Genomic DNA, 13,998 nt, shown 5'->3' on the forward strand with positions numbered 1-13,998 from the left:
TCTATCTACATCTGACACACAAAAAGCCTGAATCTACAAACCTTTATGCAACTAGTCCTTACTCACAAATACTCCCACTAAAGTCTATGGAGTTACTTGCATGAGTAAGAATTATCCGAGTGACTAACAGTTTCCAATACATAAAAGATTCATCACAGACATGGTCATCCTTGCAGTGGCTTCAGCCCACTTAAATCCGAGTCAGTTGCTAATACAGTATCCCCACTTTTCTAATTATAACCACACCACTCTGAAGCTAGTAGGCAGCGGCCATTCAATACAGGATCATTAGCATACTATCAGTAACAATATTCAGTACTGATAAATGACAAAGTTACATGACTGAAGTACATATTTTGGAGCTCGGGCTGTCATTTGAATGCCAGTAGAGATCTTGAAACCAGCTGAACTCTCACACAACCTGTGTGACAGATGTACATACTTGGACTAGGACGTCCAGCCAACATCCAGCGGGGATCATAGGGAGTCTTGGTGGGAACAAACTCAATGACTCTGTCTATAGGATCCTTGATGGTGAGGGTAGGCACCGGACTGGATACACTCTAAAAACAAATAGCAAAACAAACGAATGGGATAAATTGTCCTACGGTATTCATGGCCCTGCACCAAACATTAGAAATGCAAATGAACTGGCTGATGTCATCCCAGTTCTTGCTGCATGTGAGCGCCCCCTTTCCAGACAATCCCAATGACTGCAGCATCCCGATGACTTTGCAAAGGTCTGAAGAAGATGGTACATTCACTTTGACACTTGCGTGAGACTTCGTTTGGCTTATTTGCACTTGGTTTGCTCTTGAGCTTCAGGTGCTGCCAGCATCTGCCGGGCTCGTGATTTAATTTTATGAAGGTGACCAAAGCCACCTGACTCATCCCACCCACTGTTTCCAGAAGACAGGTGATCTGTGCGTTCGCCTGGCTGCAGAGCAACTCACACCTACAGTAACTTTGCTGGGGAGGGGAAATTTTTAGCAAAATTTCTATAAAAGACAATCAACTGTACATGTAAAAACCCTGCTGCACAGATGACTATGGACAGTTTGCCAGAGGGGTGATGTGCACAGGGAATTGGCAGTTCTCCAGTGGCCTCGGCAGAACTGAGAACTGACTTAAGTGAATGCCATTAGCCAGTGTAGGCAACGCATCGTGCATTGCTGCACCAGCGAGACTTACCTTGGGCATATAGGACAGCCACTGCAGAATGGTGTAGATGCCTTCAAAATCATCACTCACAGTGCTGTGCGTCACACCATTGTTGTGCATGATCTGGACCCCACCCAGCTGGTTGTTTGAGGTGTACACCTCCCGTCCGAGCACCTTTCAGAAGGGGAACAGAAAGGGCAACAAAGAGCCACTATTCAGCCTGTCTCATGCCCATGTGTGCATTCCAGTCCTACCATGCCAACAGTCACTGCTGGGGAAGCTCTTTGAACAGCAGCAGTAATAAATACCTGGACCATCTCTAGACCCCTGAGTGCTATATAAACATTCACTCTCCCATCACCTTTTATTTCCCCTGCCTCAGTTTCCCCATCTGTTACATGACTTGCCTTCAGTTACACAGCCAGAGAGTGGCAGAGCTGGGACTAGAAACCAGGTCTCCAGAGTTCAGTTCACTACACCCAAGCGTCTCTTGCGTAAAACACAGAAGTGGAACTGACAGGTTTAGGCCTTTAAGGGGGAAAAACCACAGCCCTGCACCAAACCCAGTACAGAACGTGAGCACAGACAAAGACCCGGTTCCTCCTTGGAGGGGGCAGGAAGAATAAGACTGTGACTGCTGGACTTCCAATTCTCTTACGAGACTCCATCTCTAATCTCAGACCAGGCACTGCAGCTTTTTTCTCATTCTCCTGCTGTCTCTTTCCATTTGCCCTCTCACTGACTGATACACTGATCTCTCGGTCACTCGGCTTTCTGCTCCACTGAGTCCATATTACTAATAACACCTCTGCCACAGCCAGTTTACCTCATGAAGGCAGGAGCACATCATTACAAAATAAACTCATAACTTTGACATTCTAGCAAATACATGCCGTTTGTTATTTTTATGGCTTGAGTCTTTCTAACAGGCAGAGGGCATTACCTACCTGTTTCATTTAGATCTAAAACAAATTCAAACCAATCCCTCCACCCCCAGCCCCAAACAGCTAGTTTTGGGGGGAAATGGGCTGTGGGAAAAACCCAGAGACAGAAGCAAACTTAAGTCATTAGGGCAGCATTGTCACTGAGGAAGTGAGGTTCAGATCTGGTTTCATCTTCGTGAATGCAAATGACTTGAAGTTCTAAACTTCCCACAGGGAATGTAACCTATCTCGTTCAGAAAGATTTCAGGGAAATTAGTAGGGGGCTTAATTATTTTAAAGTCCCCTTTACAATAAAAAGTTGTTGAAATGATTCTATTATCCTGTGGTTTGTTGAGTGTATGTGCATGACTAGAATCAGAGTTAAGTATTGGCGGTCAATTTCAGAGGGGCAGATACCCTCAGCAACACTGTAGCTCCTGGTAACTTCCATGGGAGCTACCAGCACTCCGCACCTCTCAGGATTTGGCCAAGAGCTGGGATTTCAATCCATCTAGATAGCATGCATAACTACCAAAGTTTTTGTAGATCATAAAACTAAGCTAAAGTACTCAGATCTTATTCTTCATGGCAACAATTGACCATAGCTGGGGTCTGGAAACCTCTAAGATCTGCGCCCATTCGCCCGGTGCAAGCTCACTTGCCTCTGGAGTAGGGAGGCACAGACATCAGAATTCTTTACAAACAAGTTAAATTCTTTAATTAATCCTCGTTAAACCCATGTGAGAAGAATATTATCCAAATTTTACACACAGGGAAACCAAGACAGAAGGGTTAAGAAACTTGCCCAACAGCTTGGCAGTCAATGTAAGAAATGGGATTTGAACTCTGGAGTTCCTCGCTCCCACTTCCCTTTATCTTCCCCATACACACACAAGAAAAATCTTGTGCTATGACCGGCATTTTACCCTCACAAATTGAGAAGACAGGAGTGAAGGTACAGGTTCAGGGACAGGAAAAGACTGGCCTCCAGATGTGAGACACAAGTCCAGCTAACACCTTCCACGGAGAAAAATAAAAATAAAAAGAATTTAAACTCCCTATCTTCAAATGAATGCAAACGTACATACATGCAAAATGGGCCACTGCTTATCTAGAGACACTGTAGACAGCTCAGGTTTACTGCTGCTGACAGGCAATGAAAACAGTCTAATATACTGCCTGCTCTTGCCCTTAAATCCCTTTTTGGAGATCAAGATAAATATGCAGTTCCTTTTCCCGAGTGCTCCAGACATTTGAGTGAAGTGGCAGAGCATTGGGAGGCTCTGTGCCATTGAAATCACTGTGTAATACTGAGTGAGGGCCATATTTACTTATCAGTGTATTTGCCAGCAGAGGCACCATGATTCCCAGATGCATACGAAGTAATACTGATGAATGGTAGCTCACCTGATTTGTGTGCCATACTACTTGTATGTACACACATGGGCACGCACAAACCTATGGACTGCGTGCCACGGGAGGGATGAGTAATTTGAGTATATGCAATCTTGAAAAGAAAATTAAATTCTGGTTTAACCACCATTCAAGCACAAAGCAAACTACCCTACCACGTTCCCGGCACTACAGGGTGGGTGTGTGTCCCAGCATGCAAGCTGGCACTTAGGCATCCAACCGCTGGACTCCATCGTCCCCCACTTCTTTTGTGTGTGTTCTCCTATCTACTTACAAATGAGCAGAGAATCTGCCAACTCATCTCACATATATGGCTTCAGACTGGATTTCAGCTAAGGTGCCAGAGGTTAAAAGGCACGGAGGGGCTAGCCAGCTTATAGACAATGATCATTTGGCTTGAGAAAAAAATTAATGCAATAGCTCATCCATTTAGCCCTGCTAACTACCTCATCTCTGACCTGAGAGGACTACATTTTTAAAGGCTGACAAGTAATTCAATCTCCAATTAACAATTTTAAATGGGGCAGTGTATATTACTGTATAAATGTTTCTGCAAGAAAATGTGCAAGGGTGAAGCAGAATGAAATGGCTAGAGAAGTACAATAGCAATGCCTGTGCAATTAGGGGTGTTCTTCAATGGGACACACGGGCAGCAAAGACACTAATGCGCTTTAGAAAAGCTGATAGGTAATTTAGATAGACAACGCTACACAAGGCCCGTGTGCGAAAGGCCGCTTAGGAACAAGCTGTGTATCCAAAACCGTAACATACCCACTCAAAAAAGCAAACACCGACAACAGAGGTTCTGTGACAAGCCAAGCAGGTGGCTTTAAAATACCCTAGGAGGGAAGTGGTGGTGACTGGAGCATCTTACTCAAGAGAAAGTCAGGGCAGCACCAGCCAGCATCATCAGCCTTATGGTGAGCAGAAGTTCTATGGATCTGACCATGTTCAAGGAAGAGTTAACTTTGCACAGAGGCTACTTCCTAGGAGGAGAGGTTTCCAAGCACTTAAGGGACGAGTAGAAAACCTAGCTCCCAAGCCCAGCAGCCATTGGATGCAGGGAAAGCATGGAGAAATAAGGAGGAGTGGCAAATGATGGTGGCTCTGATTTTTAAAAAGCACATGCATATTATACAGATATAATTGCATACTAGTACTTCTAACATCTCTTTTTATGCTTAATTTGATAGCGCAGATAATCAGAGCAGAATAGTCATTAACAAGGAAGCATTAGACACCAAACTTCTGAAACCAGATTGTCTGCTTAAAATTAAAATTTACTGGATCCCGACACTAAAAGAAAGTGAAAGTGCTACAAAAATCAGAAGGCTGTGTCCCCCTCCTCAATCCCTCCCCTGCCCCCTTCTCACACACTGCAATAAGGGGGGAAAGAAGCTATGGGGAGCGAGTGACTAATGCAGAGATGGCCCATAGCTGCCAGTAACAGAAGCACCTTCCCTTTCTGATGTTTCTAGGCAGGGGCCAGGCTGCACTTGATCCCTTGCTTTCTATCTCAATGTCTTTGCATTTTATATATAATTACAGCTTTCTGATACAGCAGCTCAGATCTGGCATTTCTGAGCAGCAGCAGACAGCTGCTCCCTTGATCTAGGAGGGGTATTAGTAAACAAGTCTGATTTTGTTTACACCAATAGCCATCCCATCAATACCATCACAATGCTTCTCATAGCACATCCATGATAAATAATCTAGAAACTGGACTGAGACCAACTCATTCATACAGGCCTTGAGATGGAAATGACTTCTGGTCACTGCAGATCTGGGCCAAATTCAGAAAGGCAAACTAGACGTAAAAGACTCCACATCCCAGTGCTATCTCTTTAAGCCACCTAGAGCCCCATATTTTCACTAATTTAAGACAGACCTTTCACACAGCTAAGTAGTAATATATTGAATAGCTCTATACAAAAAAACTGTACTTTAACAGAACATTACGGTTGCACAATTAAGTACTCAAAAGGAAATGCCAAATCTAATGTTGCATGCATTACAATACAGCCTTTAATTACATGAACAAATACTATTTCTCAGATAATGTAGTATTTTATACTACAACCTTAGATACATATGTAGTATCTATTTCAGTCTTTTCTACTTATTTAATGGACCATTATGACAATGAAATTAGTACCTATATTGACTTTGGGGGAGATTTTCAAAAGCACAAAGGGGAATTGGGAAGCTAACTGCCCTTTACTTCTTGGAAAATTCCCCTTCAACGTTAATATAAATGTCATGTTCTCGAAGATCGGTATGTTAATTTTGCCAGCACCCATGCACTCTAAATCTTAACAGCCAGCAGCCTTCCTTAGACACCTTTCCAACAACTGAGCTGTTACTCACTGAGGCAGTTAACTACAAAACTAGTTTTGCTGAAAACTTAGTGGCCTGTGTGTGTGAGCAAAGAGGAAAGATCTGAGGAACTGAGAACACAGGGCTAGAATGGAAACGGTTATGGCAACCTTCAATATTGTGCTTGAACCTGCTATTATGTTCACACTATACTGTGCGCGCGTGCACGCATATATAAGAATTGAACGCTGCATTTTATACAAATAATAATAATGCTAATTTATATCCCACAGCTTATATAGCGTGTGTCGGAAATTAGAATTGGAAAAAGACACACACGATAGCTGGCAGCATTAATAAACACAAGAGAAATGATCAAAATAAGGGTCTCACAAAAATTCACATTTCACTGACTTAAAGCCAAAGTACACCTCTACCCCGATATAACGCGACCCTCGGTAACACAAATTCGGATACAACGCGGTAAAGCAGCGCTCCGGGGGGGCGGGGCTGCGGGCTCCGGTGGATCAAAGCAAGTTCCATATAACGCGGTAAGATTTTTTTGGCTCCCAAGGACAGCATTACATCCGGGTAGAGGTGTACCATTATTTGTGGCTGAGCCTCAGCACATCTTACAGCTTTCATTTTTATCACTCAGCACTTCTGCTCTGCACACGAACTTATCAGATGATGGGATAAATGGCATGTGGGTACAAGAGAACAGACCTAGATTAGGATGCCAACAGGAAGCACGTCCCTCGAAACGATGAAGAGCTGAGAGCTGTGCTTCTAAACACTGTTTCTTGAGTCTTTATCCTATTCACATGGTGGCATGAACACCTCCCTCCTCTCCTTCTGCGCTTCCTGTTGGAAACCGATTGCAGCTCTTGCATTTCTAATCTATGAATGTGTGCACTGCCTGCACTTTTAATTTACGAGCGTTCGGTGGGGGACCCTTCTGACTTGGGAACATATTGGCTCGGTCTAATGTCTGGAGATTATTAAAGTCAGAGCTATGCTCCACTATCAAGTCTACAGATCTTTTATTTAGAAGATATGGTGCTCTAAATGCACAAAGAGCTCCCTGTCACCTTCACATTAAAGCCCCTAGTGCCTGGTAAATGGAATTATATAGCTGTCATCTCCTTTCCCCAAAGTTTTAAGAGTACAATGGGCTCATTTTTTCACACTCCATCCCAGCTTCAGAACGAAGAAACCTACTTTATATTGATTTAAAGTCTCTGAAATAAATAAACCTGTTTCTCTACTGTGATTCACAAGAAATTCATGATACACTATTGCATGATATATTTCAAGCTCTGGCTTCAGCTCTCTTTTTCCTCTGGTGAGTGATGGGGGAGGTGGGAGGTGGAGGGGGGGGCTGCAAAGCTGACAGCCTGATGGTTATAGGAGATGGCTGCTGACTGCAAATCCAGGCGCCAGCATTGGCGATGGAGGAGTTGGATTTGAGGGGCAAGGGCGTGGGAAGAGAGCAAATACACTTGGATGCTCGAGGACAAGTGGGGAGGAGGCAACACACAGACCACATAACTGCAGCAAAGGGAAGTTAAGTACCTTACTGTAACTGAAGTTTTTTGAGATGTGCGATCCCTCTCTGCATTCCACCGAGGGTACGTATGGACTCCATGTGCCCGAGACCAAAAAGTTCTTGCAAGCAGTGTGCCTGTGCCCATGCTCTCCTTGTGCTCACACCAAAAGGCATAAGGGATGGGGCGGACCGACCACCTCTCCAGTTTCTTCTCTACCATGAATCTTGTCATGATCCGAAGCAACGGGGTAGGAGGGCAGGCAGTGGGATACAGGCAGGGAGCGCACATCTCTAAGAACTCATTACACTCAGGTAAGTGACTTCCCTTTCTTCTTTGAGTGCTGGTCCCTATGTGTGTCTCACTGTGGGTGACTGACCAGCAGTACTCAGAGAGGAGGGAGATGGGAGGATGCCAGTGATATAGCTGCTGGTAGAACAGCTGTCCCAAAGGATGTCTGGGTCCAAGACTCCCCTGCTGATGCATCCTTTGGGACAGTAGCATCTCTCCAAGGTGCCCATTTGATATTTGCAGGGTAGTTAGGTGAATGTGAGGATGGAACGCCATGTAGCTGCCCTGCAAATATCAAACAGGGACACCTCTTCAAGTCATGAGGAGGGCTGGTAGACTTCCTCTCCATAAGATCTAGGTGCCTGGCCTCCTTATCTGCAGGGGTTGGCCTTTGGATGATGATGTCTGGATCTTTCCATGGCTGCCTGAACCATCCAGGAGTTTGAGGCAGGATGGGTGAGCGAGAACTCCACTCCCTTAGTCATGGCAAAGTATTGCTTTTCTGCCCTCTTGGGGGTAGGGGCACAGGGAACGGCCGTGTGCTGTATACACCTTGCCAGGTCTGGTATAGCTTAATTTACAGACTGTGCAACCCAATTGGATTCTGGAGGCTGTAGTATAGCCAGGAGCTTAGGTCGAGAGTAGTGGACCTCCTCCTAAGGAGATTAGGAGCGTTTGCGCCATTCTCCGTAACACCTCTTGAAATGGTCTATGATCACCTCGGGGAGGTGGTGAGGCTGGAACAACCACCTCATCGGGTGATGAGGATGATATCCCTGGGGCTGCTGGCAGTAGCAGCTCATCTTCCTCAAGCTTGGGGAGAGGTTCTGGTTGACCTCTTGTAGAAGACAGGTGATCTGACTCCCTGTTGGATCACATGGATTCCAGGTATCATGCACAGGGATCCCATGGGCCCTAATAAGGCCAGATGAGGGAACAAAAGTATGTTGCAGCAGTGCCCAAGGCATTTGGTGCCACCAGTCCTGAGGAAGCAGTCCTTGTTTGTGTGCCTGAGCCTGGTTCCAGGAGATTCCTGATCCCTTCAGGGCTCAAGGTGAAGAGAATCTGGTTCTACCACTACGTCTGACTGTCCCAGCAATGAAAAGGTCAGATCCGGCTCCATCAATCCTATTGACGGGAAACTGTGGTTAGTGGATGGGTTAGGAGGTAGACTCTGTTCAGAGAGTCCTCAATTCCCACTGATGCTAGAGTCTCTCTGGTGAGGATTGATCCCAATAATGAGGAAGATTAGTGAATATCTTCATCCTCCCAAACCCACAGAGTGGTAAAAGTCACCGGCCCCTTCGGAGAATGTCTCTTGTCATTTCATACCATCGGAGTAGAGGTAAATAGCAGTTTGTTACAGGATCATGGCAGTATCATCAATGAATGAGTCTCTACCCTGGTGGGTTTCGAGGGCACCGGTGGTTCCCAGTCCTTCAGGTTCAAGGGTTTCATTTTACTTGATACCGCTAAGTCCCCGAGGCTCAGGCATGAAGACAAACCTTGGACAGCTCAGGGAGGGATTTCTCCTCTTCGAACGTCTAGGAGTGGATCTGGTTTTATGTTTGTGAGAGTATCCCTTACTCTCAGATGAAGCGTCTTTCCTTTCTCTCCTTTTCACTCTGGAATCCAAGGCAGTACTAGGAGGCACACTCCTGGCTGACATACAGGGGAGGGGGTCTCCTCAGCCTGCATCTGACTAGGACTTCACTGCACACGATATAAGATGTTTTTGAAGCCAAAGTTCTTGTGCTTGTTGTGTTCGTCTGGGAAAAGACCAGCAGATACTGCACTTAGCGGAGATATGAATTCCTCTCAGGCAGGGGAGGCAGTTCTGATGGTTGTCACTGACTAGACAAGACCAGGGGCAGGAGACTGCAGTTTTTGAAACCTGGTATCCTGGGCATATCCTAAATTCCTTTGGAAATGATCAAAACACTAATGAGCATCAAAAACCTAAGACTAATACATATGAATGTCTACATTACAGGAAGAAGAGACGGGATCAGTGGAGGGTTCCAGTATGGCAGTAAGAAGCAAGTGGAGAGGCAGTCGTGCCATCTTGCCTATTATACCCTCTGTGCAGAGCACCAGAAGCCCAGGCTCCAGCTGAGCAAGAAAGTCTACACTGCTATTTTTAGCCCATCGTGCGAGCTCAAGTCTGTTGACCTGGGAGCTGAGACTCGCAGCCACAGGTTGGTTGAGTGGAGTCTTTTTGTTTTGTTTTTTGCGGTGTAGACCTACCCTCAGGCTCTTTCTCAGGAGCTGTTCCTAGTCTCCTCGTTCACGCACAAACTCCTCCGATCAGCGTCTGGTAGTGCTTTCCACACTAGGGGTGTGTCTACACGGTGAGAAAAATACCTGGGGCAGCGAATTTCAGAGCCCAGGTCAGCTGACTTAGGCTGCAGGGCTAGAAATAGCAGTGTAGACGTTCAGGCTTGGGATGGAGCCAGGACTCTGAGACCCCTCTCCCCACGCAGGGGCTCAGAGCCCAGGCTCCAGCCCAAGCCTAAACGTCTACACTGCAATTTTACAGCCCAAGCCCCGTGAGCCTGAGTCAGCTGTCCCGAGTCAGGTGTAGACATCACTTCCACTTGTGCTGGTAACCCATCTACTTTGCAGGAAGGAGGCAGGCTAGTACCAATAGCCGTGTGCCCAGAAGGACAGAGAAGTTCTCTCACAACTCACTGAGCAAGAATCAGAGTGACTGAGCTTACTGCAGTACAAAGAACCATCAGCTATGCCCCCATCTAGCAACACACATGTACAGCACCAGTGAGGAGACAGTGATACAGGTATGGCTTTGCAGTGTGGCTATGCACACCCAGACTCAGCACACCTGGGTGCCAATCACACAACTCTGTGGTGAAGATGTTCCCTGAAGGCCACCAACCCCTGTAATGCAGTCATCACTGGGGTGAAATGTGGGAACTGGTTAAAAAAGCACAGCAACACTACACAACATGTTCACTGGAAACTACAGAGAGAAATTCAGGTAGGGAGAATGTGGGCCAGTATGCTAGAGGTAGCAGTCCCTAGTCACAGGAATAAACATCCACATATACATGCAGGTATCTGCCCAGCTTTATACACATACAGATGTACTAACAGAGCTCCATATTAAAAGTGATAGATATTTGTGCAAAGGAAAATTAAAAAGTCAACAGAAATCTATTAAACTTTCTTCCCTCAGCAAACATAAAGGGACTGGTAATGGGATGTCTGGAATGTAAATTGTCTCTAATGGGAACAATATACAAATATAACCACTTAAAACAAGGCAATTAAAAATAAACTGAATAAATGGAGATAGGTGTTTATTTTTTTGAAAATACTTGCATTTGCCTGAAGTCCAAGCATCTGTCCTGCTTATGTTCATTTCTCTGCAGAGAACTGAGAACCTTTGTGTTACCAAGGGGGCCAACTGCAACATACTCCTAGTGGGCCAATACAACATGCACCCAATCTACCTAAAAAGGAAAAGCTTCCAGTGCCCCTCAAGGGGGTGATTTAAAAAGAACAAGACACTCTCTTCCCCCTATTACCAACACTGGGTAATTGATATTGGCTCCCTTGCCTGAGCTGTACTCAGATTCGGGCTCCCAACACAAATTGACTTTGCTGGGGCTGAGAGTAATGGCTGTCTACGGTGGAGAGGTGCAGTGCAGTTCAGTAGCACACTGAGATTCTGCACCTGTTCCAAGATGGTTGAGTGACCAAAATGCCCTCCATCAGCAAATCACTCCGTTGCTCCCACAGCATCCTCTAATGCATCCATCCAAGACACAGAGCCAGCAGCCCCTCCTCCTTCCCCCACCACCCTGAGCCAAGAACAGGGTAACCTTGGTGAGATTCACAAGAGGTACTGACTCATGTTTAATGCTGGTGGAGTGTCAATTTCCGTTTGACATTTCTTAGGCCCGCTTTGATTAGCATTCTCAAACACACTGCGCCCATACGTATCCGCCTAATAGTCTTGCTGTGCCACTACGGAAAGATTCATATCATGCATTAATAATTATAATGCTTCTTTGAATGACAGGGATGGCACTTGCTGTTCTAACTCACATGATTGCTCTCACATGATTGCTTTGATCTAATCCCAAGACTGGAGTCAACTTGAGCAGGCACCAAGACATCCCTGCCTCGTTTCTCAAGAAAAGAGCTTTGCACAGTCCATATTTTAAAGCAAAAACACACCAAACCAAACCCCGCTCTCCCCTAAACTGACAACAATGTATCCAAAGAGGTTTTTATTTTTTTTCCACATTGTGAAATTGGAGGGTAAGTAACAGAACTACATGGAAATCACAACACTGCTCTGACGTCAACCCACCAAAGTTAGGACAATTCAGAGAGGAGTCTAAAATGCAGGGATATTCTTTTATGGATGTATGCAAAGGGATTGTTAGGGATTTTTTTTTTTTAAATGCAGATTGTCAAACCAGTCCTCAGAGCTATTATGTCCTGTTGTATCAACAAGTCCCTAGGGACTCATTCTTAGGCACATGATTGACACAAATACTACCCTATCTTGACACAATATGATGCCTATCATGTTAATGGCTTTGCCATGCCTGTGCACAGTGTCTGTGTTAATAAAAGCTGCATTCAAGAAAGGTCATCGGACATGCAGTGGCATTCTTCTTTCTTTTTAAGTTTATTTCTAAGATATTCAAAATACAAATTGTGAATTACCAAACTGTAAAGTTTCCATTAATCTCTCTCCCACACCCCCACAGCCTCCTTAATTGGAGTTGAAGAAAAACCCAAACAAATCGGCATGCTCAGAACCTGCTTGTTTTTAATTTGTTGGGGGAGATTACTGGACTTTTCAAGCTGTAAAATGCAGCATTTAGAACAGATACTTAAAATAAGATCATTCCCAGGCCAAGTCCTTGTAGTCACAGTTCAGTCTTGGAGTGAATTTTCACAGCCAAGTAACAAAGCCTCATAAAGCTGGAGGAATATGCAAAATGTTGGCTGGACTGTAAATGCAGCAGGGCCGGCAGGTGCTCCTCTCCATGTAACTCTAAATAATGATCTCATATGTGTAGCACTGTCCATCTGAGGAGTAAAATGTACTTTACAAATAAATATTAATGAATTAAGCTTTCAACCCCTCCTGCAAATTGGGTAACTCTTATTGTCCCCATTTTGCAGAAAGGTTAAATGACATATCCAAGGTCACAGCAAGTCAGTGGCAGATATGGATCTAAAGCCCAGATCTTCTGACCCTCAGTCCTGATTTTCAGTAGTGTTTTAAACATTTTGCATTTGCTTTGTTTCTGACTGTCCATCCGTTCTCCTCACACCTATGTACTGACACCTGCTGACAGCAGGTTATATTGGCCAGGTATAAGCTCCTACACCTGCCTAGTAGTTAACGTCTTTCTTTTAAAATAATACAAGCCAAGTTAAATTTTGGATCTTCATGACAGACCAAACCAACGAGATTAGCACTTGTTAAAATAAACAAAACAAAACTATTTGTGCACACATACTATTTCACAGAAATGAAAAGATAACGTATCGGATCGTTAGCCCACTAGAGCATTTGGAATTTGATGGGGACAGAATTCAGATTCTCCTGCAGAACTATTAGAGATTCTCAATTGTTAGTAACATAAGGCCTATGATATACCAGCAAGCAGGTCTGATAATGTACATTAGGAGATGCTGCCATACAAATTCACTAGCCTGATAAGTATAATGAGCATCTCAAGGGATTTAGCCATACAATACTGCCCCGAGCTGATGCAAATTTCTTGGTCATTGCTCTACCCACTGGGAACTCCTTTGGCATGCAGGTGACTCAACATAGCTGCACGCATTCCATGTGCAAAAATAAATAAATAAATAAATAAAGCAGCTAAGTGGGCTGCTCATGGACCTGTACGTAACATCAGAGAGATTTATGTTAGGATGTCCAGAGATGAAAGGCCATTTTATTAACCTAGTACCCAATGAATCTCCATATACCTGAATCCTGCTCTTGCTAGACACAAAATTTGGGTGCTTTTTTTATTTTTCTCAATAACTGTACCATAATTTAGGGACTAACCTAAACTTCGTTGAAAGCATGTAATAAAATTGCAGATTAAGAGGCCATTTTTTTCTCCTCTCCCTTATCTTTGGTATGTGATCAGAACTTACTTCAGTTTCAGCAATTCATGTTGATTATTTTAATGGAGTGAATTGAGGGAATGGCTTATGCCCAGCTCAAGCAGACGTTGTCAAGACTCCCCCACACTGCTCGGCCAATGCACTATAGTTGAGACCAGCAATTCTCCCATCCTTCAGTTATTTCAATTCTGGGGCTTTTGAAATTGGGCTGAAATGTG

General features: G+C 44.6%; 1 protein-coding gene across 1 annotated transcript in view; it reads right to left on the reverse strand.

The window, feature by feature from the left end:
* Window positions 1–13,998, reverse strand: part of ACACA (acetyl-CoA carboxylase alpha) — a 181,818-nt gene that overhangs the window by 55,401 nt on the left and 112,419 nt on the right. Inside the window, exons 44-45 of the mRNA XM_077836628.1 lie at window positions 1,192–1,335; window positions 443–563 (exon numbers count right to left, since the gene is read on the reverse strand). Coding sequence (XP_077692754.1) covers window positions 443–563; window positions 1,192–1,335 — 265 coding nt within the window. The remainder of the gene's footprint in view (window positions 1–442; window positions 564–1,191; window positions 1,336–13,998) is intronic.

This window comes from Eretmochelys imbricata, chromosome 17 (genome assembly GCF_965152235.1).
Source record: "Eretmochelys imbricata isolate rEreImb1 chromosome 17, rEreImb1.hap1, whole genome shotgun sequence".
In the NCBI taxonomy this organism is placed as follows: Eukaryota; Metazoa; Chordata; order Testudines; family Cheloniidae; genus Eretmochelys; species Eretmochelys imbricata.